The sequence below is a fragment of the Galleria mellonella genome, unplaced genomic scaffold (genome assembly GCF_026898425.1).
Source record: "Galleria mellonella isolate WM207_F2 unplaced genomic scaffold, CSIRO_AGI_GalMel_v1 utg38, whole genome shotgun sequence".
Classification (NCBI taxonomy): domain Eukaryota; kingdom Metazoa; phylum Arthropoda; class Insecta; order Lepidoptera; family Pyralidae; genus Galleria; species Galleria mellonella.
The window spans coordinates 2,211,149-2,235,776 of NW_026442090.1; the positions used below are offsets into that span (position 1 = coordinate 2,211,149).

At 31.6% G+C, this 24,628-nt stretch overlaps 1 protein-coding gene across 1 annotated transcript in view; it reads right to left on the minus strand.

Annotated features, from left to right (window-relative positions):
• Window positions 1–24,628, minus strand: part of LOC113522247 (5-hydroxytryptamine receptor 2B) — a 134,461-nt gene that overhangs the window by 36,631 nt on the left and 73,202 nt on the right. Inside the window, exon 4 of the mRNA XM_052897842.1 lies at window positions 9,682–9,803. Within this exon, the coding sequence (XP_052753802.1) occupies window positions 9,682–9,803 (122 nt within the window). The remainder of the gene's footprint in view (window positions 1–9,681; window positions 9,804–24,628) is intronic.

Below are 24,628 nucleotides of genomic sequence, written 5' to 3' on the forward strand. Positions count from 1 at the left end.
AATATTTTTATTAATTGAATCTTGAAAATCTTGAATCTTAATAAATATTTTTTCGGCAAATTAAAGACACTACTCTTTAAAATTTAACAAACAGACAATAATACTATACTTACAAGTATAATCATTACACAATCGTTACTCCTTTGTGAGTACTGTAGACAGTTTCAATAGAGTTTAATTAAAAGGTAAATAAGTTTTGTCTAAATTTTTTTATCTAAATCTCTCTAAATCGTATTAGTAATAAATCAAAGAATTTAATAGTTTATTCGAGTTTTGATTTGATCTACCGTTGAACATCAGTAGACGGTCTTATAGATAAATCAATCATTCAATTGAATGAATGAATGAATAAGCGTATTAACGAATAAGCGAATAAACGAATTGGTAAATAAACGAGGGAGTGATGAATGAAAAATGAATGAATAATTTTTTTTATACAACTTAGAATGGCAAACAAGCTGACGGCCCACCTGATGGAAAGTGGTAACCGTCGCCTATAGACATGAGCAGTACCATGGCCATAACAGAGTAGACTGTTTCGCCCATGATACCCCCTATGCGTTGCTATTCCTGAGGACTCAGATGTTATTCCTCTGTACCCTGTAAATTTACGCCATATCCCACCCTTCAAACCAAACCGAACACAGCTATGCAAACACGACTGCTTCACGGTAGAAACAGGAATGGGACAGAGGTACCCAAGCAATCGACTTTTGTACAAAGTCTCCCTCTAGTAACAAATGAGTGAACGAATGAATAATGCTTATTTGCTCATAGATTCAATATACATTATTGATCCCACATTCGATTCAATTGTCTGGTTTTGCCACGATTGAAGTCGGTGGTTTTTTTTTTCGTATAACAATAACTATTACCCAAAATTTATTTCAAAATGCGAACGAAATCGTGAACACAGTAATGATAATGAATATGAACTTATTGAAATAATATCTTGAATTATTTTCGTCTAGAAATCATAAGTCTACAAGTCACTTTATAAACTGTCCCGTTAAATTCTCCTACTTGATAAACGATCAAACTTTCTCAAGAAATACAAGAAACAGATTTTATTCGTTTCGATCACTTCGATTCACGATCAATTACTCTCGTTTAGTGTTGTCATTTCTTCTGATATCGAATTTCGCTTGATGTTTTGCGATTTCTAACGTAAACCTTCCTCTGCGTAATTTGTCAACCAACTTCGAAGGAATTAGATTCTCGATTTTACGACGTTTCTTGTGTGTATATATAAATGTAATTGATTTTATTATTATCCATTTAAATGCGTGTTTTTCCTTTCAAACAGAACATTCTCCCTAAAGAATCTTATTTAACATACTCGTATTACATAACTCCCATATTTAACTGTCTACTGTTCTACCTCCTCTTTGGAAGGTTTGCCAGTAGTCGCCTTACTTGGCGGACGGGTTGGCAAACGCAGTTAAGCTTTGATGTTGTTTTAATAGGGACGCTGTTACTCATCTCTCTACCATTAAGTTCCCTTAGTTCCCTTAGCCTCCTATGACACTTACGGGAAAGGAAGGAGTAGCCCATTCTGAGACCACACGACTACGTATATATTTATTTTTATTTAATTTAGAAATTTTAGAAACACACGTGATGCTGAAACAAACACACCTACAAATACAAATACATGTCCTAATTTTTTTTTCTTTTAATTAACACTAGTCTTATTAAATCTCTTCCCCTCATTTTTTTTTAAATATCTTCCATCCATTCCATGTACAGATATCGCCTAGTTACAATTTCATCATATAAATAAGATGTATTTTTATGTTTTGATTTTCAATTATCCCTTAAAAATGTTCATAATTTAAACTTCACCCTTAATATCGTTGCTAATTTAAAACGAATGATTGAGCTTAATGATTTTTTCTATCGAAAGGTCTTGCTTTCGTAATAGTTTTATACAAATTCCGTCTTCTTTATCCGCCGTAACATTATTGTATTAATTCTATTCTATTAATAATATTTTCCCCTCTTGCGTAAAACAAATAAAATAAAAATAGGTACCGAGTTATGAACTTAATTATTTCATTTTTTCTTGGAAAAGTTACCCTTTCTCTTTATGTCCGAAGCCCAACTCGGAGAGCTAGTTAAAAATTTTAATACGTTCGGCATTTCACATCGTTCTGTGATTATGCAAACTAACTGTAGGTAGAATTCGTCGTTACCAATAAGTAGGTATGTTTTTTTTTAAATGGGTGATAATGGAATAGTTACCCCGCCTGCGCTATCGGGATACGCTGGCAGGGAATCGGGGAGGGATGACAGGTGAGGATGAAAAGACAGGTCAGTTAGCTCATAATGACGAATTCTACTAGAATTAATCACGACGGTTTCCAGGGGGAACCGCGTGGAGATCGACCCAATAGGGTGTATTGCTAGCAGTGGGTTAATTAGAACCCATTACTAACAATCCCTTTCCCTCCTCCTAATGTAATAATTATGGCGTATAATAAATACCACCATATTTTTCTATTTATTTATTTTATAACATCTTTTGTTCTCTTTCTCTATCATTGTCTTCTATTATTGCTTCTGATATTTTTTATAGATGATAATGGAATAGTAAACCCGCCTGCGCTAACGGTATACGCTGAACGGGGGGCGGCACCAATGAGGGATTATAGGTGAAAATGAAAAGATACAAGTAGGTCAATTAGTCCATCGTAATGAATAAACCTGGAATTCAGCACGACGGTTACTAGAGGGGACCACGTGAAGGTCGACCTAGCAGGGTATATTGCTAGCAATGAGACTGGTAGTCCGCATTCCTAACAAGACCAAGTATCTTTACCTAGAATAAAATGCTTGATGTTGAATAGTTCCCTTGAAGTACTCATCTTCAAGCATTATATTATTTAGCAGTTTCTCTTAAAAGTCTTATGTTGTGATCCAAAAATTCTATTAATTTAATTTTCCCTCTCTTTTGCGATTCCGTAATGGTAAACACCTTTAACAAATCAAATTAATTTGTCGGATGGATGTATGTTTGTCCCCTACCACGTTATTCAAATATAATCAGTGTATGTTGGCCACAGTTCGCTGAGCACATTTTCATATGCGCAGTGAACTGTGATCCGTCAAATATTTCATCTATAATTATAGATAGGATTTAAATTTTAGTAATGACATAAGTGATCGATCATTCAATTTACCAGAGGGAGAGTTTGTACAAAAGTCGATTGCATGGGTACCTCTGTCCCATTCGTGTTTCTACCGTGAAGCAGTTGTGTTTGCATAGCTTTGTTTCGGTTTGAAGGGTGGGATATGGCGTGAATTTACATGGTACAGAGGAATAACATCTGAGTCCTCAGGAATGGCAACGCATGGGGAGTATCATGGGCGAAACAGTATACTCTGTTATGTCCATAGTATTGCTCATGTCTATAGGCGACGGTTACCACTTTCCATCAGTTGGACCGTCAGCTTGTTTGCCATTCTAAGTTGTATATAAAAAAATACCGTTCTATTATCATCCATTAAAAAAAATCGTCCATCAGTCTATAATTTTTTAATTAATTGTACAAATTAAAAAATATATATTTTTATTGCTTTATATAGATCTTGTAACTCCACAATCTATACTAATATTATAAAGAAGAAAGACTTGTTTTTTTGTATGTTTATTTATAATGGCTAAACTCAATAAACTGCTTAACTGATTCAAAAAAATCTTTCACTTATAAAAATATACATTATTAATAACATAGGCCGTATATTGCTTAAAAAAATTAAGAAATTCCTACGAAAAATAAAATAACAATCCAAGATTTTAAAAACTTAACGTTATATACATACTAATTTATCTTTCTGTGTATTGGAACAAAGCCATGGCGAATTTCTAAGATTAGAGAAATTGCAAAAAAGCAAAAATCTTCTTGCGAAATATTACTAGCTGTGAATTGTTTTAACAATTACCAATATTTAACTCACAAGTTAGTCTTAAACTAATTTTGTCAAGGCCGATATATTGTTTTCTTTTTATAAAACAATAAATAACTCTTCATAACTAATTTATACGTCCATGTACACAATAGTTGCTAGAAAAAGCGGCGACGCTTTTATTCACGTTTCATCACGCTATTCTGAGTTGACATTTGCTATATATTTTTGATGATAATTGAATCATTTTATCACAAACATAAATTTATCAGTCAAAGCTATATACAGCTTTGCCTTGTCTTTTATTCTTTTATTTCTCTTGACTTTCAGTATTCCTTGAAATTTGTATAAAAAAATGAACTTGATTGAGTAACAAATATCTATATAACTGTACTTAGAACTGTGTCTTAAAACTGCAAAAGAAACACTAAAAAAAGTACAACATTGATCGTGTGAATTAGAATAAAAGTATCTTATAATTTAATCTTTTTTATACAACTTGAAAGAGCAAACAAGCTGACGGCCCACCTGATGGAAAGTGTAACTGTCGCATATTTATAGTATAGATACCGATCCAATATCTAAATATTGAGTTCCTTTGGACATCACTAGCAGAAAAAAGGTCATCACTCATTTCAATATCACCTATATCGGTCGTACATCTATTTTCGAATGTTAAAAGTCTGTTATTTATAATTATTTTTGGATAACAGACTTTTATTAATAAATTTACAAAACTTATAACATACTTATCCAATAGGACAAGTATATATACATATTGCTATATATTACCTACCTCTAGTTCATAGCATAATAACATATAAATTGAATTCAATAATAATCGAGATAAAAATTCCTCCTATGTCCTTCTCCATCTTATATAATACATACCAAATTTCATAGTGATTCATTAAGCCGTTAAAGCACTAAGAGGCAATAAACTCACCTTAACAAAGGTACAGATGATAATATAATGCCCGAAACAGAAATATTTTAATTCTGGGTCACGATTTTAATTCTTAATGGAATTCTTAGCTTAACATACGAGTATAGACTATTTAATTTTTTTTTTCTAATTTCTGAAAGAAATACAATAGATAAAAAAAAACTTGTAAATCATAATCATTAAAATCTATCTTTTGCCCACAGCTGAACATATATCTCGATCTCTGTACGCATGCACAACGGGGATTTAACGAACTTACTGTGTTTGTCGTGTCCAACAATTGTTTCTTCTTCATCCAAAAGTCTTGTTATTTTTTTTTTATACGACTTAGAATGGCAAACAAGCTGACGACCCACCTGATAGAAAGTGGTAACCGTCGCCTATAGACAGGAGCAGTACCATGGACATAACAGAGTATACTGTTTCACCCATGATACTCCCCATGCGTTGCCATTCCTGAGGACTCAGGTGTTATTCCTCTGTACCCTGTAAATTCACTCCATATCCCACCCTTCAAACCGAAACACAGCCATGCAAACACAACTGCTTCACGGTAGAAACACGAATGGAACAGAGGTACCCAAGCAATCGACTTTTGTATAAAGTCTCTTGTTCAGGGAACATAGGGGCGCTCGGAAGAAGCACGCATCTATATACGTGTTTCTATGTCTGTATTTATTTTTTATTTTTAATACGATGTCATAGTATACATCGTTTTAAAAACAATAATAAAATTTATAAATAATCCATATTTCGCCTGAAATTACTTACATTTAATGCTCTGGAACACTTTAAAGTCGTCACTCTTCTAGATCTAACTAAAAGACTGCAAATATCGTAAAATTGAATTTAGCCTACACCAAAAATTGTATGTAAATGTTAATCCGACCAACCCGCTGGTGATGGAAAACGCCAATAACAACAACAACTAACTAACTTTCTAACAACAACCCCCCCCCCCCTTCCCCTAGAAACCATCGTGATTAATCCTCTTAGAATTCTTCATGATGAACTAAATAACTTCCTTCCACTAGAGTGTACCAATAGCGCGGGCAGGGATACCATTCCATTATCATTCATTAAAAAAGAATCTCTGACTACACCATTAAATATTATAATCGTGAGCATATATTTTTTAATTGTTTATAGTGATAATCTTTCCTTTTTTCTATATACTAGTAGGGACTATAGTCAGGAGGAAATTTATTTTATTTATATATACATACATACTTTGTTTACATTATCATTAAATTGGTTAGATGGAGATAAATTGCATATACCAAGACCAAAGGGCGTGAAGATATAAATAAACAGAGACTATTTATTAACTTTATATCTGTTTTCTTTTATTCGACAACAACTTGTTTCGTAAATATTCTATATTGTGGATATTGCTTCTTTATAATATAGACTTTGTGTCGAAACATGCAATTTTATTTTTTACTTCGCAACGACTCAATCGTCACATCGATTAAAATAAGTCTCACACAGAAGTGTACCCTATCGTTTACAAAGAATCATGAAAATCGGTTCAGAATTGGCGAAGTAATTGTGTAACATAATATTAAATAGTCGCAAAAAAGTCAGTCGAATTGTAAACCTTCTTCTTCTTGAGTTACTTAAAAAACACAGACAAATTGCAAATAATCGTCTATTGTAAAATACAACTAAAGATATTACGGGATAGAAAGGGGTGGTCCATTCTTTGCCGGGACCACATGATGTTCTTATATTACTTAGTACTCTTATTCATTCTATGATATTACGTGACACGTGGCGTGAATTTACTGGGTACAGAGGAATAACACCTGACTCCTAAGGAATGGCAACGCATGGGGGGTACCATGGGCGAAACAGTGTACTCTGTTATGTCCATGGTACTGCTCTTGTCTATAGGCGACGGTTACCACATTCCATCACGTAGACCGTCAGCTTATTTGCCATTCTAAGTTGTATAAAAAAAAAACACTTTCCCCAATACTGTGATTTTCAACCGACTTCAAAAAGAAAAAGTTTCTTAATTAGATTATATTTTGTTATGTCCATTTCCTTGTAATAGACATTTCGGGATTCAAACCCACTGTTTATTATTCGCTAAAACATCGATAGATAGTACCAATATTAGGCGTAATGATATTTTAAAAAATGATTGATAAATTTACAAACTGAAAACAAGCTCGAGAGAAATCTAGGTTCAAATCCCACTGGAACGAGCTGCCAGGAGGTAAATTTTTCAATCTTGAATTTATTTAAAAAAAATTTCAAATAAAATTATTTGACTTTGAATAAAATTATGTTGTTACGGAGAGATTTTTTTTTCTTGTTAATTTACATCCCTTGCAACAGGATGTTTGATGTTCCGGATGAAGGAAATATATTCTGTTTGTGAATAACAACACCGCAGAAATATTGTTTTTGGTAATAAACATATGGTGTATAGATACGTAACATATATCTCATGTTGAGAGTAGCGATAGTTGGCGTAAACTCTTAATGACGTTTTTTATTCCCTAGTTATATATATATATATATATATATATATATATATATATATATATATATATATATATATATATATATGATGGTACAGATGGAAATATTGTTATGGTATGTAGACGTAAGGGGAGACTGTACAAAAGTATTATTATATATATATATATATATATATATATATATATATATATATATATATATATATATATATATATATATATATATATATATATATATATATATATATATATATATATATATATATATATATATATATATATATATATATATATATATATATATAAATTCATTATATATATATCCCACCCTTCAAATCGAAACAGCCATACAAACACAACTGCTTCACGGTAGAAACACGAATGGGACAGAGGTTCCCAAACAAACAAACGACTTTTGTACAAAGTCTCCCTCTACGTCTACATACCATAACAATATTTCCATCTGATTTTGAGAATATTTTCTCAATGCATACATAAAGTGACTTTTATATTCACAAGGGCACACGACTAACTCTTTCTTGGGAAAACAAAATGTGAATAGTTAATACGTCGATTCTATAAAGGCACCCACTTTGATTCCGAATCAGGATTTTTTATAATACAAACACGAACAAATGGGATGCCGAGTCTATATATTTCAAAACAGATATGCGATCGATAGTTACTGAATTTGTATATTATAAAAAAAAAGCAGCGACTTAAATAGAACAGCTAAAAATAACATTTTAAATAAAACAATAATTTTAATGTTCATATTTTAAAACTAATAAAATGCATGTTTTGTTAATAGATTTAATATATTTTAATTAAGAATGCAGATTTGTGTCTCAGAATATAAGTAGATTTTGCTGTAAAACAAACAGCTTTTAGCTTTTTAAAGGAAACATAATCTTATATATTTTTTTATCTCACGAATTTAAATTTGTATAAAGCCTAAGTAAACGGTCACTATAATCTATAATAAAATAATGTGATAAAAATATTGAAAGTTATATTATCTGTGACTGAAACAAACACTACTATATTTTCAAAAGAATTTAAAAAACGAATTACTATTAACGATATAATTATATAACGTTATCGGAAAACAATCTACAATACCAAGTATCAATCTACTAAAACAGGCGCTATTTCCCTTTTATCTTTAAAAGTAAAATGTTAATTTTATATCAGAGCAAAACCTTTATTATAAGAACCAATAATATGAATTACACTTAAAATTATTATAAATTTATTTTTAATAGTCCAATAAACAATCATTTTGCAAAATTATCTAATTAAAATATTAGATTAACGGATATTTGTATAATATTACGTGTAAAGAGGAAAATTTTGATTATTTGTTTACAACAGATAAACTCAAAAAGTACTCAACTGATTTTAAAAATTCTTTCATCAATACAAAGCTACATACATTATCAGCAAGTGACATGAGACATATACTTTTATTAAAAAAAAAAAAAAGATTCCTAAAAAAATTACAATAACGTAATCCAAAGTAACAAAAATTTGCCTATTAAAGCTGATATAAAATGCTAGTTTATCTTTCTATCTATCCGTGCAAAGCTGGAGTGGATCACTAGTTTAGCAATAAAAGTGTGAAAACTTTGTGGCAAAGCTTATGAAACCATCGTTTTGGGGCTCTTTAGGAACTATTACCAAGTTACATGTGGGGTAAGACTCAAGGGTAACTGTAGTTTGAAACTTCAAGCTTTAGAATCTCATAGGACGAAATGTTTGTTTTAGGTGCACTTCATTTGAAAATAATATGTTTTATTTATAAACCAAACAAAAGGATTGTGAGAATAATGTGTACCAAAATATACTTTTATTAATAGCTGTACTGTGATTATTCTAAAAACACTGCACTGCAACTAGAGAAACAAAAGATTTTTGAATGTTCGTTACTCAATTAAACATAGACAACTAAATAAATTTGAATTTGGTAAATATATATTTCCATCAGGTGGACCGTCAGCTTGTTTGCCAGTCTAATTTGTTTAAATATATAAATGAATTGACGCCGAAAAGGAAAACATAACTTCTTATTTCATTTTATTTTTATATATTTTTATATCTTATAGTTATAAATAGGACGTTTTACTTTACTGAAAAAGATAACGCGTGGATAAAAATACTCATTTGTTGTTAATAGATATAAGTAGCATTATTATCGTCTTAATTAGCCTTTGACATTACATTCTATACCAAAAACAATACAGTAATAAAAATAAAATTAATAAGATAAACATTTGTCACTGGTTATTGAAAGTTAAAATTAAAAGTTATTTAAAGAATACGCATAGTACTTACCCAAAACCGTAATAGAACTCGACACAAACATGCTGAGTAACCAGACGAGAGCTATCTTGATAAGTACCACCCTCTTGGTAGAATGATGCCTGCTCTTCAACGGATTTCGTATTCCTAAGTACCTGAAAAAAATATGTTATATGAACACGAGCATATATATTATATTATATGAAGACAAAAAAATTAAACTTAATATGAGAGAAAAGGGATTATTAGTAAGGGGGTATAATAGTCCCCTTGCTAGCAGCATATTTTATAAGGTCGACCTCCACGCGGTTTCCTCTAGAAACCATCAAAGTTAATTAATTGTAGTGGAATTCGTCACGATGAACTAACTGTGACCTACTTACTACATACTTTCGTCCATCTATCACCTTTCAATAGTGCCTCGCCGGCGTATATTAATGGTGCAGGCCGAGTTACCATTTTATCCTTACCCATTAAAAAAATCTCCAAAAATTCTACCAATCAAGCTAACACACAAATAAACCTTAGTATAAAACAAATAATTCCAAATTACCTCGGTTACATATAGAAACCAGTACGCTCAGACTTGCATTGGGTTTTGTACACAAACAAACAACAAGGTTTACACACAAATTTAATTAGTTGCCGCCACTCTAATTTGCATGACCATTTTTTGTCTTAAGTCATCTAAATGCACGTACTTTTAATTCAGCTTAATTTCGACCTGGTCTTCCTACGCAATTATGTGTTTATATCTAAACAAAAAGTAAAGTAACTGATAAAAATAATATTGTCAAGCCTCGAACAGTTTAGTTTATACAACGACGAATAATAGTCATCTAAAAATCGAATAAAACTAAACATATGAAGAAAAATAAAACTTTAAACCTAGTATATAAAGTACTTGCGTTTACTGGAAATGATATCACAAAATCGTGACCTGAAAATACTTAAACTGGTGTACGTATGACGTAAATGTTCACATGTGACAGTTTCGAATTTATATGGAACTGAAGTTGCAAAAATTTCAAAAATTCACGTACTCATTTTCGTATTTCAAATTCAATTCATAGACGTTCAGAACTATATTTGGATGAAATAAAATATTTTTGCTACTAAATCTTGTATAAAGTATTTTTGATTGCTCTATAATACTGTTTTAAAGACATTGTAAGGAGTCAGTGGATGTAGGTGGCTCAGGACCAGCCATTTCTTCATTTCCTATGACAGTCTATGGAGGATGTTTATATTCAGCAATGGATAGATAATGGCTTAGATGATGATGATGATGATTATATTTAAAGAAACAAATGTTTAAAACGAAATTACTTGACAAATATGCAACTCTGTGGTATTTTCCAATTTAAGTTATATCCAGGAAAATCACACTTAATTCCAACCAAATATATTAACTTAAAATGAAATCCAAATAAAAATAATCATCACTTATTTTTATCCCTCTTCCGCCAAATCTACTTCGAGCTTATATTGTATAGGTGAATGATCTACCTTCTATATGCTCTGACTTGTATTAAGTTTTTTCTCTTTTACAATGCCAATTTATGATTTTTTTTAATCTAAGAATAAAACAGGCATACAATGCAGAAGTAGGAAAATCCAAATATCAGGGGAAACTTAATATATATCCGATACAGACTGATAGAAAATCCCAGAGTCCACAGAGTACATACATAAACGGCAAACTATGCTCACAGATGATATAATAGGTCTCCAGTGTGTAAGCGTGAGATGAATTATGAAAGTGGACCGTCTATGGGTATAATAAAGATAGAAGACTTTTGGAATTCATTTTTTCTCAATATTTTTACACTAGATTCCACATTTTCGTTGTATCTGTTGTCGGTTCGCATAACAAAGCATAATGACCCATTCACACAGTACATTCGTTAATGACGATTAATTATTTAAAACATTCATTCTTCGCTTCATTATTCGCTTTTTTTATTTTACGCGTACAAAATAAATAGTACCTACTAGTGCTTAGCATATCTATAGTAATTGGCTTAAACAAATGTTAATTTTGATTACGATTAATTAAGCCTTTAAGGCGTCAAAACGAATAAGTATTCGGTACCCTTTGATAAACAAAATCACTTTCACAATTATAATAATATTAATTAGTATTTCAATAATTTTGAATGCTTACTAAAACTAAATCATGAATCGTTAAACATTGTAACATATTGTTATGGGATTTTTATTTTTACTTTCGTAATTTTTCATGATTAACAAGAGTACCAGAGGGAGACTTTGTATAAAAGTCGATTGCTTGGGTTCCTCTGTCCCATTCGTGTTTCAACCGTGAAATAGTTCGTGTTTGCATGGCTGTGTTTCGGTTTGAAGGGCGGGATATGGCGTGAATTTACTGGGTACAGAGGAATAACACCTGAGTCCTCAGGACTGGCAACGCATGGGGGGTATCATGGGCGAAACAGTATACTCTGTTATGTCCATGGTACTGCTCATGTCTATAGGCGACGATTACCGCTGTCCATCAAGTGGGCCGTCAGCTTGCCATTCTAAGTTGTATATAAAAAAAAAGTATATCATATAAAATCGTAAATGTTTATCAACCGTGCTGATAAATTAAACGTATCTTTACGTATTCTTAAATTAAACAAAAATTTTAATAATTCCGTTATAAATCACGATTCGTATTTAACAAATCATCGATGTGTGAATAAAGCCTAATGTAGTTGGATAGAAACAGTCAACCTGACCTTTAGCATTTTGTATGGTAGTTGCGCTTTTTTGCGTTTTCTATAATCACAAGCAAGTAGTGCTGATGTAACAATTTGAAGCAACCAGAAAAAAAGCTACTAAATATGTAAATAAGACAACTATGTAGTTACTTCTTGAACCAGAAAGTTCCTTCCCTTCATTCGTGTACGGAATAAAGTATGCACGAATTTTCTTCAATACCCAATACTGAATGACTAATAAAAATAAACAAAAGTTCCTTGTTTTCTTAATGTTCACAACAAAAGGGAGCTAAGTAAATATTTAAATTGTGTGTTATTAATGAACAAGTCTGACATTTTGTGGTAACTTTACAATAAGAGTATTTATTGAGGTCGCTTGTAAAATATCATACTCTGAATCTAACATCACATTTATTTAATTCTATCATTAGAATTGACTATATAAAAAAGTTAATTATACTTCAGCGATGACCCACTGACAAAAAAATCGCTTTTGTTGACTCCTTAATTAATTATGAATTAATATTTGTTTTGTTATTAAATGTTAATTTATAATCATACATTTATATTTATTTTATTTGTTTATTTTAGAAACATTTACAGATATCAAAACTAATAATATTAATTGTAGTGATTACAATGCATGCTTTGTTTGCCCATTAACCATCATTACGAACTTTCGTATTCACAAGTTAAAAAAATGCAGTCAAGCAGATATCTTGCAACTTATGCTTCGAATACAAAACTGAATATTCTGACTGCGGGGACCAGCACATTCAACGCCATAAATTCACTGGAAGCATACCTCACTTCCGTCCAGCCAAGATATACTATAGCACCTATAGAATTGCATTATCTGTGATATTACGAGTCCACTACTAAACTTGATGACGTTAGATATTGAAATATCTCACGGAAACTCTGCAGAATATTCTCAAAATGCTACTCTCGTCTCCCCGTTGAAATGAAATTGGCTTTAGCATATAAGCGGCTTCTAAAGATACGGCTCACAATTTATTATTATTCATATGTATATTTGTAGCTATATTATACAAATAAGTTTATAATATTAAACCTATTTTTAAAACTAATATACGAAATTAAACATATATACATAGGTATTTATTTTATTTGCATCACTTACGGCACACAAATATAAATTTTGTATGTATTATATATATACACTTTTGTATATATACATATACAAAAGTGTGCCACAGCAATCCAAAAATGTCACAATTTAATTTATTTCTTTGCCCTCAAAAGAGCAAGGCACTGATATTCTGTTGTGGCCAAAAACCGACCGAAGAAGGAGGAGAGGAGGGGACTATTTTATATAACACAAACATATATATGTATTAGGGGGAAAGGGATTGTTAGTAATGGGGTCTAATTAACTCAATGCTAGCAATACACCCTGGTCGACCTCCACGCGGTTCCCCCTGGAAACTGTCGTGGTTAATTCTAGGTGAAATTCGTCACGATGAGCTAACTGACCTGCTTTTTCATTCTCAACTGTCATTCTCAACCTTACTGGTGCCCCGCCAGTATATACCATTAGCGCGGGCGGGGTTACTATTTCATTATCACCCATTAAAAAGACATGTATATGTAACATATTTATATATAACATATTAATCCAAAGAAATTCAGGCAGGCCAGACATAAAACTATAAGCCAAATCTTTTTGTAATATGGACAAAAAAACATATTACGCCGACCCCAAATAATAGGGGGGAAAGTGATTGTTAGTAATAGAGACTGAAAATCCCATTGCTAGCAATACGAGTATAACCAACCAGGTCGATCTCCTCGCGGTTCCCCCTAGAAACTATCATAGTTAATTCCTGATGAATTTATCATGATGGGCTAACTGGCCTGTTTTCATTCTCATCTATCACCCTTCACTGGTGCTCCGCCAGCGTATCCCGTTAGCGCAGGTGGAGTTATCGTTACCATACCATTTTCACCCATAAAAAAAGACCTCAAATCATAATTGGTAATAAGGGTAGGAAGCTGATGATGATTAATCTAAAGAAACACAATGTATTTAAATTCTTACAAAATTAATAGCGGGCTAACACCAAACTAAACCCTATCGATTGAAAAAATACGTATAACGAAATGAAAAAATATGAAAATGTAATTGACTAAATCATATGTATGTGTCACTATATCACAAAAAGTCACTTAAAAACTATAAGTCCCATTTATTTTATATATTATACTAGCTGTATTCCGCGGCTCCGTCCGCGTAAATCAGTATAAGACTTACCCGTGTACCAAATTGCATTCAAATTCATTCAGTAGTTTTTAACGTAATAAAGTAATAAACATCCATATACATACTTAGAATCCTTCGCATTTATAAATAATAATTTATTAATAGGATAAAATAATTATTGTTTACTAGCTCTTACCTACGACTTTGTCCGCGTAATCGGATTATGTTTGCCAACTGGGATAAAATGTACTTCTCCATCATACATAGAACATGTATATCATATCGTATAGTGGTTGATTAAGCCGTTAAGGCACTATAAAGTAACAAACAAACACATACATATATAGATATTTAAATGAAATATATACTATGACTTCACATGCACTTACAATTGTAATTTCCCTTTGTTATTCAAGATCGCACTTGACATGGGTCCAGTAGGTATATATTCCAAGTTTCAAAGGTCCCGTGTCCTTCACTTTGTGTACTCGTAAATAGTACTCTCGGTGTGTCCTCTCAAATTACAATGGCCATGAAACGACATTCTAAGGTCCTTAATTTTTAAATCTAACTAGCAACATCCCGCGACTTCACTTGTGTAAATTAGCATATAAAAGTATTCCTCCGTACCCAGTATATTCACGCCATATTCAATCCTTCAAACCGAAACACAGCCATGCAAACAACTGCTTTTCGGTTGAAACACGAATGGGACAGAGGTACCCAAGCAATCGACTTTCGTACAAAGTCTCCCTCTGGTGGTTGTTGTATGTTGCTATTTTTTGAGCAAAAAGTATTTATTTATTCTTAATTATATTTATTTCATTTTATTATACAGTATACAATTTAGTTAGCCATTTGATAAAAAGTATAGTGTTAGTGTTTCGGTTTGAAGAATGGGATATGGCAGTGAATTTACAGGGTACATAAGAATAACACCTTAATCCTCAGGAATGACAACGCATGAGGGATATCATGGACGAAGCAGTATACTCTTTTATGTCTATGGTACTGCTCATGTCTATAGACGACGGTCACCACTTTCTATTAGGTAGGCCGTCACATTGTTTGCCATCCTAAGTTGCATAAAAAAATATATTATACAGTGTACAATTTACAAAAAGTATATATTACATTGTAGATAGATATTCATTATAGATAGACTCTTTTAACATATAGTTATAACTTACATCATTTTTTAACATAATTCACCCCGTCATACCTTGAATTTTCAAGGTATGAGGGGTGAAAGGTACTTATGAATAGAAAAGAAACGGTACATTTACCGTACCGTTTCTTTTCTATTCATAAGTACACACAAGTTAAATGAGTGCCGGGAACTTTATTAGAGATGAGATTAACCGGTTATCCGGATCCGTAATATTATTAGGATGAGCATCAATTACATAGTTTCTAGTTACTTTATGTAATAATAAAGCCAACATTGTGAAATGGATACTTTGAATAAATGATACCTTTAAAGGAAGGAGCTTCTCAATTCATCTTTATTTTTGTGGGTTAATTAAACTTGTATATCGCCAATTTAATGCAAACAAACACAAAGTTAATAAAAAACCTACCTGAGAATAAACAATATAGATTTTAAAAATAACTATGAAAATCGGTTAAGAATTGGTGACGTAATCACATAACATAATCACAAAGTGAAACTTCTCTTTTTTTGGAATTCGTTTAAAAAATAGATCAATTCAATAAAAATGGCTTTATTTTATTGATAATTTAATATTTATAAAAGAAATTTAAGATTGTATCCCACAAAAAAAACTACGTAATTTTTTTTAATATAGTACGACATGTGACCATGACACTGTGAACACAGTGACGATATGGTCCATGAATGCGACCAACCAAAAAGAGAACGTTTTATTGACCGCACTATGCCGGCTCACTAGCCGGCATAGTGCGTACACTAAGTGTTGTGTTTTTCTTTCAATTGTGGCAAAACCATTTATTTTAATTTAAAAACTACACTACTGTACAAATTTTGATAAAAACGTAGATATAGGTACTTACAGACAAAAAAGATCAAATCGGTTTGTATCTAATAGAATTATGAAGTAACAAACATAAAAAAATACAACAGAATTTAGTACCTTTTTTTGTTTAAAAAAAATCGGTTGGAAATCTATGCTCCTATATAAAATCTAACTTACCTTATTACGTACTTAACTATATTAAATATTATAAAAATCAACGTATTGTTAGTAAAAATAATAGGGGCGCCTTACTAATGATCTGGATCGTATGTACGCGACCCTCGAAACCTATTTGAAAAGGCGATAATTATATATATATTTTTTTTTTTTATTTATTCTAACTTTAATATTTTCCTTCCAATTAGGTCTCATTTATTCTTAATGGAGTTTTATTATAATTAAGAAATAAAAATCTAAGATTTCTTTAACAACGGTCACAATCAGAGAAAGAGCCATACAAAAGTCGTCTGTTTGGGTACTACTGTACCACATGACTTAATGACATGAAGCAGCTATGTTTGCATGCCTATTTCGCTTAGATTTGGTAGTGAAATTACAGGATATGGAGACATAACAACTTCATCATCATCACATCAACTGTTAACTGCCCACTGCTGGACATTTTTTTTTTACAACACAGGGGGCAAACGAGCATGCGGCTCACCTGATGGTAAGTGACTACCGCCGCCCATGGTCACCCACAACACCAGCGGCATTGCAGGTGTGCTGCCGGTCTTTTAAAAATGAATATACTCTTTTCTTGAAGGTTATGTTGCCGTATCGGTTTGGAAATACTGTTGCTGGAAGTTGATTCCAAAGGATGGTTGTGCGTGGAAGAAAGTGCCTTGAAAAACGCACGCACATAGAACTTCCTTAGGGGTTTTGCCACTATATGCAATACTTGGCAGGCGAATTGGCAACCGCAGTTAGGCTTTGGTGATGTTCTTATTTGTTACAGTTTCAATAAAACTACCACATCAAATTGAATTCGATTTTCACAGTTGTATTTTTTTTTTATACAACTTAGAATGGCAAACAAGACAACGGCCCACCTGATGGAAAGTGGTAATCGTCGCTTATAGACATGAGCAGTACCATGGACATAACAGAGTATACTGTTTCGCCCATGATACCCCCATGCGTTGCCATTCCTAAGGACTCAGGTGTTATTCCTCTGTACCCAGTAAATTCACGCAATATCTCACCCTTCAAACCGAAACACAGCCATGCAAACACAACTGCTTCACGGTAACGGAAACACTAATGGGACAGAGGCACCTAAACTATCGACTTTTGTACAAAGTGTCCATCTAGTAATATATATTTTATATAGTAATTAGTATTAAACACTTATCATCAGATGGGTGGGCCAGATTGTACAGTGGGTAACCCGATAATATCCGCAAAAGAACTAAAGTAACCGACATAGCCCGAAGAATTAGCAAGTTGAAGTGATATAACTTGGAAAAACCGATAATTAATGAGAAATAATTATCATAATGATTGTAACAAACGTACAGACAGACACAATTTCAAAAAATTACTATTTAAGTATTTATTTGTCTTATTAAAACCTATCCCCTCATATTAATGTTTCTTAAATATGTCGAATATACAGACATCACCTTGTTACAATTTTATTGTTTGTGAAATAATGTTTCCTCCATTTTGAAGTCGCTTTAATAGATCCGGTTATTGTAACATCAGCACGGATATTTCATTATTTCATTCGGTACATCACTAGCAAATTTATATCCGGTGCGTCATTAACCGGCTTATTTTGACGTGGAATGATGTCGTACGCCGCGTACATACTACGTAAGTCAGCCAGGTTATGGCTCATAGAGTATCATGACACAGACTCGGCTTAATTTTCTCAGTCCTGTGGAAACTGGAATAATATTTCCCTTCAAGAAATTTTGATTAAATTATTAAGCGACTTTAATAAGAAAGAGGTGTTATTGTTAAAAGTTTGGTAAGCACACATTTATTTTAATGTAATAACTATCAGTTTAACGTACACGTAATTCGATTGAGAAAACTCGTCTAGTTTTGGGACCAATTCGGGGCTCTTAATCATGAGCGGCTGTGATACTTTCTCGATCTATGTAATTACACGAAATTACTCGAAATAATTATCAAATTCTGAATCGATTGTGATAATCATTTACGTGAAATCTTTCTCTTGTTGATCTCTTTTTTCCTTGCGAAGCACATCCCGGTTGGTTTAAAACAATTCTACTTATAATTAACATACATTCTGCATTCTGAATTCAAATATTTTAGATCTAATACGCCTAAGGAACATTTCGTTTGTCTTTTGTTTAATTCGTGTTTTTTATCTTTTTAAAATAAGGAGTAGTGGAAATACCACTCAATAATAAAGTCACTGTTTTAAAATAATAAATTATTGTAAAATATGGAAGTATCAAAGAATTTTGAAATATTTGTTACTCCGTTATATAATTTCGTTTCATTTTATTTCGTTTCATTTCCATTCATTTCATTTCTTTTCATTTCCGTTACATGTAAATTTCTATGTGAATTTTAATAGTACGCTAATACTTATCATTTTAGCCCTTAACTATCTTTCTTTAACCACATCCACATGAAATCGATATTGATTTGTCTTTAATTATAACTGAAAACATCGTTTATTCTTTACTAAAATATTAAACATAACGGTAACCGCTTACCGTCAGTTGGACCGAATGCATGATTGCCACCGTCGTTATAAAAAATTGCTTTTAAGCACTTTATTGCTTTGAGGCTGAACCGTTAAAAGGGATCGTTATTCAATGTCAACGTACGTCATACATATTATAAAAATATTCAGGAAGGAAAAATCTAACTTCTACAGATATCGTATTATATAAATAAAACACTGTTTTATCGGGGAAATGAGCAATGACTGGTCACTGACAACTTCAAATTGGTATGTGGACGTGAAATAGGCTATGTTTTTGGTCACAGGTGACTTCAAATTCGCGTGTGCACGTAAAATGAGCGGTGACTTCGATCACAGGTGAATTCAGTTTCTTTTTTATGCAATTCAGAATGACAAACAAGCTGATGGACCACCTGATGGAAAGTGGTAAATATAATAACTATATACATAAAATTTACTAAGGACATAACAGACTGTGTGGCTCATAATGTATAACCTTTACGAGCTAATCCTGAGGACTAAATAAACACCTTAATTTATTTATTAGAAAGAGCAACAATTTTACCAACAATGACAGTAAATATAATATAATAAGATAAATATTTCATCGTACATCCGATCAGAATGTTTGTAATTACTCTTCTCTAAGGTTGCCTGGAAGATATTGCTTATTGCGATAAGGTCACCCATTATTTTCTCACTGTGATCATGTCTTGTAATTGTTTGTATCTATAATAAGTTTACTATTGTTATCTTTTGGAGGAAACAATACAAAATATCTAATTATATGTATAATAAGGGACTCTATAACTTGTAATTTCATTGGCATCTCTCATTCTTCAAACTAAAACACTGCCATGCAAACACAACTGCTTTACCATAAAGACAGATATACTCAAGCAAACGACTTTTATACGGTTTCAAGTTAGCGTGAGGACCTTAAATGAGCAGTGGCTGTGGTCACTGTTACTGCACTAACTTAAAGAACTAAAAACCATTCATTATTCTCTTTTCCTGTAGTCAGGTAAAAGGGCTCATTTCCCAACATATTAAATTAGAATTTAACCGGTGAAATCCGGGCAAATCCAGTTTTACATACAGGTAGCAGTTGAAACCTCTGACTATACCACCTGAGACAACCTTGTGAGCATATTTAAAAGTAAAGAGAGAATTAAACTGGCGCCTGCCTCCAGTAACAAGTCGGCGAGGCACGTGAAATGAATACGGTTAGGATTTTGCAATTAAGATAATTGTTAGTCGAGGCTTCTCCTACCGTCTTGGAAAGTAAGCGACGCCGTTTATTCAATTATATTCAATGACTAAACTAAATAACCTCAAACTATGCTAAAACAATATTTATTTATTTAAATAACTTTATTGACCAACAAATACAGCATAAAAAGCGTACTTAACGCTACTAGCATTAAGTCCGCTTTATTAGCATTTTCTACCATTCAACCTATGAGGTGAATCATAATAGTACTCGTTTAGTGTATAATATGCTTTATTCGATAAGTGTTTTTAATAACAGTTTTCAATTTATTAAAAGACAGATACAAAATATCTTTCGTTACTTATTATAAACATTTAATTCGCATTCCCATAAAAGACATATTAACTTTTTCTAAAAAATGCTTCGAAACAGCAAATTTGATTTTGTGTCTAGTTTTAAGATTATAGACTTATATATATTAAAGATAATTTGGTTATGTTATTGAATTTGATTTGTTTAAACTTACATTATTCATCAAGATCATTTGATCAAGGAAATGTGATAAACAACAGCAAGTAGATTTTCCTCCGCAAAAAAGGGTAGTATTAAATTATTAATCTTATTTAAAAAAATGCACTAGCAATTCGTAGGCAGAATACAATTAGGTCAAATGTTTACAAATAGATTTTACTTCAAGTACACTCAAACAAAAACAGCACCTTTAATTTTTAGCTTTAATAATTAGCTAGTACTTTAAAAATTGAAATCTAAATTAGTTCATATTTAATGTACTAACATAAAATTTAGTGTAATACCATGTGTGTTATACACAAAAATATACAGACGAACTGAGTATATCCTCCATTTGAAAGTCACTTAAAAGAACAACTGTTACATTGCACAAGCATTTCGCACTTTGCGACTGCCATATTTATTTTATACTATCGTCAGTTCGTCACGTAGCCTTTGGCACTTCTATAAATTATGCCAATTTAATGGCATACGATTTAATAAAATCTGTCAAACCATATATATTATACTTTACATATATCCCTATATCTATATAAATATTTATAATAATATATAAATATCTTTGACGATGTATACATCATTGTAGAAATTTATAAATTATTTACTAGCTATATCCCGCAGCTTTGTAACTAAATAGTTTTATACTGTTATAATAGGTACATATTAGTGTAATTTGCTAAAACAAACTATTGCATATCGATCCTAATTGTAACCTAATTCTTAACTGTTGTTTCATGATTGCAGTGCAAATTGTCATTGAGAATGGATTGATATCGATGTTAAATTCAAGATTAGATTACTGCTGTTTTTTTTTTTTTATGTAGTCTTTAATTTAGCAGAAAACGGAAGACGCTTTATATTTTGTATATTATTATTTCTTTTTATGTTTATTTTATACTTGCTTTGTATGCTACAATGTGAGTCACATGATTCTTTGAATAAATTATTTCTTACTTTCTTTGCTCGCGTGAATAAGTATGTATATAAAATACTTTATACTAAGTTGTACTAAGTTAGGACATAACCTACCCGTGTTTTCATTGAGATCCGTTCAGTAGTTTTTAGAAACATCCATCCCCGATACGCGAATATAAGACAAGATGTTCTCTTAACACTCAATTCTCTCTGTCTTCACCGCAAGGAACTTGTAATGAAGATAAATAACATAGAAAGTTTTTTAAACTTTCACAACAATATAGTGAACGTGCACGAAAAAATAGGCATCTTTATATAATCGCATACATTTTGCTTTATTATTATATCTCGGCGATAAAATCATACGATGTCGCACCGTGATACAGTAAAACTCCCCTTGTTCCATTATTTGTGGTTGACACCGATGGTATACAAAAAGCCTGTGACGCAGTGTGTTTTCCTCCTCCACTGATCCTTATCATTTGTAATACTTGGCCTCACTCTTCTTTTTTGTATGCACTCACATACATTTGTTCCCGAAGAACATTACGTACCTATTCTGTCTACAATAATATTATAAATATGAAATTTTGTAAATCATCATATTATATATATATATATATATATATATATATATATATATATATATATATATATATATATATATAATTATATATATATATATATAATTACGCTGGATGAATTTGAATGGAATTTAATACGTCCCATGTTTTTGGTTAAGATATAACCTACCTGTTATATTCAAACTTAAAACATAGGATATATTATATCACGCGGGCGAAGCCATAGGAAATAGCTAGTGTAGTAATTAAATTTAATTCATTAGACATTCCATAAACTAAAATTTTAGATCATAATTCTATTATGAGTACCAGAGGAAGACTTAGTACAAAAGTCGATTGCTTGAGTACCTCTGTCCAATTCGTGTTTCTACCGTGAAGCAGTTGTGTTTGCATTACATTACCATTCAGAAACCCCGTAGGTTTATATTAATGTTATTTAACCATTTAAATGTGTTTGGATAACAATAGACTAAACATTTTTATAAACTTTCACAATTACAATATTTTAATAGGAAGTCAGATACATATTTACATGGAAAATATACATAATTCATGGTTGATTATACTAAAAGTTTTAAAGTTATTATAATTGTTAAGTTAAAATAGGTAATATTTATCTTGAGCCTTTTCTCTTATCTCATTCAACTTTTAATACGCGTGTATACTATGAATACATATTAAAATTTAATAATAATACTCAAAAAATTTGTTTCCCTAATGTTTATTCTGAAAGAATTCGAATTTTAAATACTTTTTCTTTATTTATTTTTTTGTGTCAAATTTTTAGCACTCAAGAACGAGTACTACTGTCTGAACAAAGCTAGACTAAATAGGTTACATAGCCCGGAAAAAAAAATTGCATAATATTTCATCCAGCTACTGAGAATGGATTTTCATGTTTTTTTAAATTCCTATTTAAGAGAAGTCCGATTTTCTGCCCTATTTCCTTTGTTGGAAGCACGGCAAAAACAGGGCAACAAATAAATAACAAGGTAAAACTGTATTCATTCTTCATCCAGTAAGAAAAATAGGCATTTTCTGGATAAGATCGCACCTATAAAGCAAGTTTATGGTAATATATATTTCTATATATCTAATCATATTGCATCAGAAATTGCAAATTAGATACTGCAGTAATATATAATTAAAAATTGTGTCTCATAAAAAGAACCGATTTCGAATGTGGCAAAACCAGTTATTTTAATCTAAAGATTAAACTGCTAAACGGATTTTAATACAATTTATAAAAGATTGATCCCATAATAATTTTCCAATTTAATTTAAAAACTGTGACTCAGTATGAATTATGAAATACTAATTTTTACCCGCGACTTCGTCCGCGTGGCCGCGGTATGTTTACGGACCGAGATAAAAAGTAGTACATATCCTTCTCCATCTCATATATTATGTGTATACCAAATTTAATTGTGATTGGCTAAGCCGTTAAGGTGTTATAACAAACTCACATTCACATTTATAATATTAGAAAGGTTAGTTGTATAATTACAAGGTACTGAAACATAACGATATTACGAATACAATAATCGAAATCAAATAAAAACTAGGTAAAAGTATAATATAATAATAATTACACGCACACGCACACGCACACGCACACGCACACGCACAAACTCACACGCACACACGCACACACACAGTTACGACTCGTAAGTATAATATATGTAGGTATGTTAGTATAATAGCGTGTATACCAACTAATGCTCAGAAAAAAAGATAAAAGCAATAATAATTATAATAAATAATTAATTTCAATAGAGCCGATATAACTATACATGATAAAGTCAATAACGTAGTATACATAGTTGACATATCTATTCCGAATACACACAATATACAAAGAACTACTAATGAAATACTATCAAAATATACATACTTAGCAATAGGAGTAAAGAAGCAATGGAAAGCGCACACCATCTACATAATACCCATAGTACTGGGGGGGAAAGGGATTGTTAGCGATGGGGTCTAACAACCCCAATACTAGCAATGTTACTAATCAGATCGACCTCCACTTGCTTCTCCATGGAAACCATCGTGGTTACTTCTCGTGGAATTCTTCATGATGGGATAACTGACCTGCTTTCATCGTCATCTATCATCTATC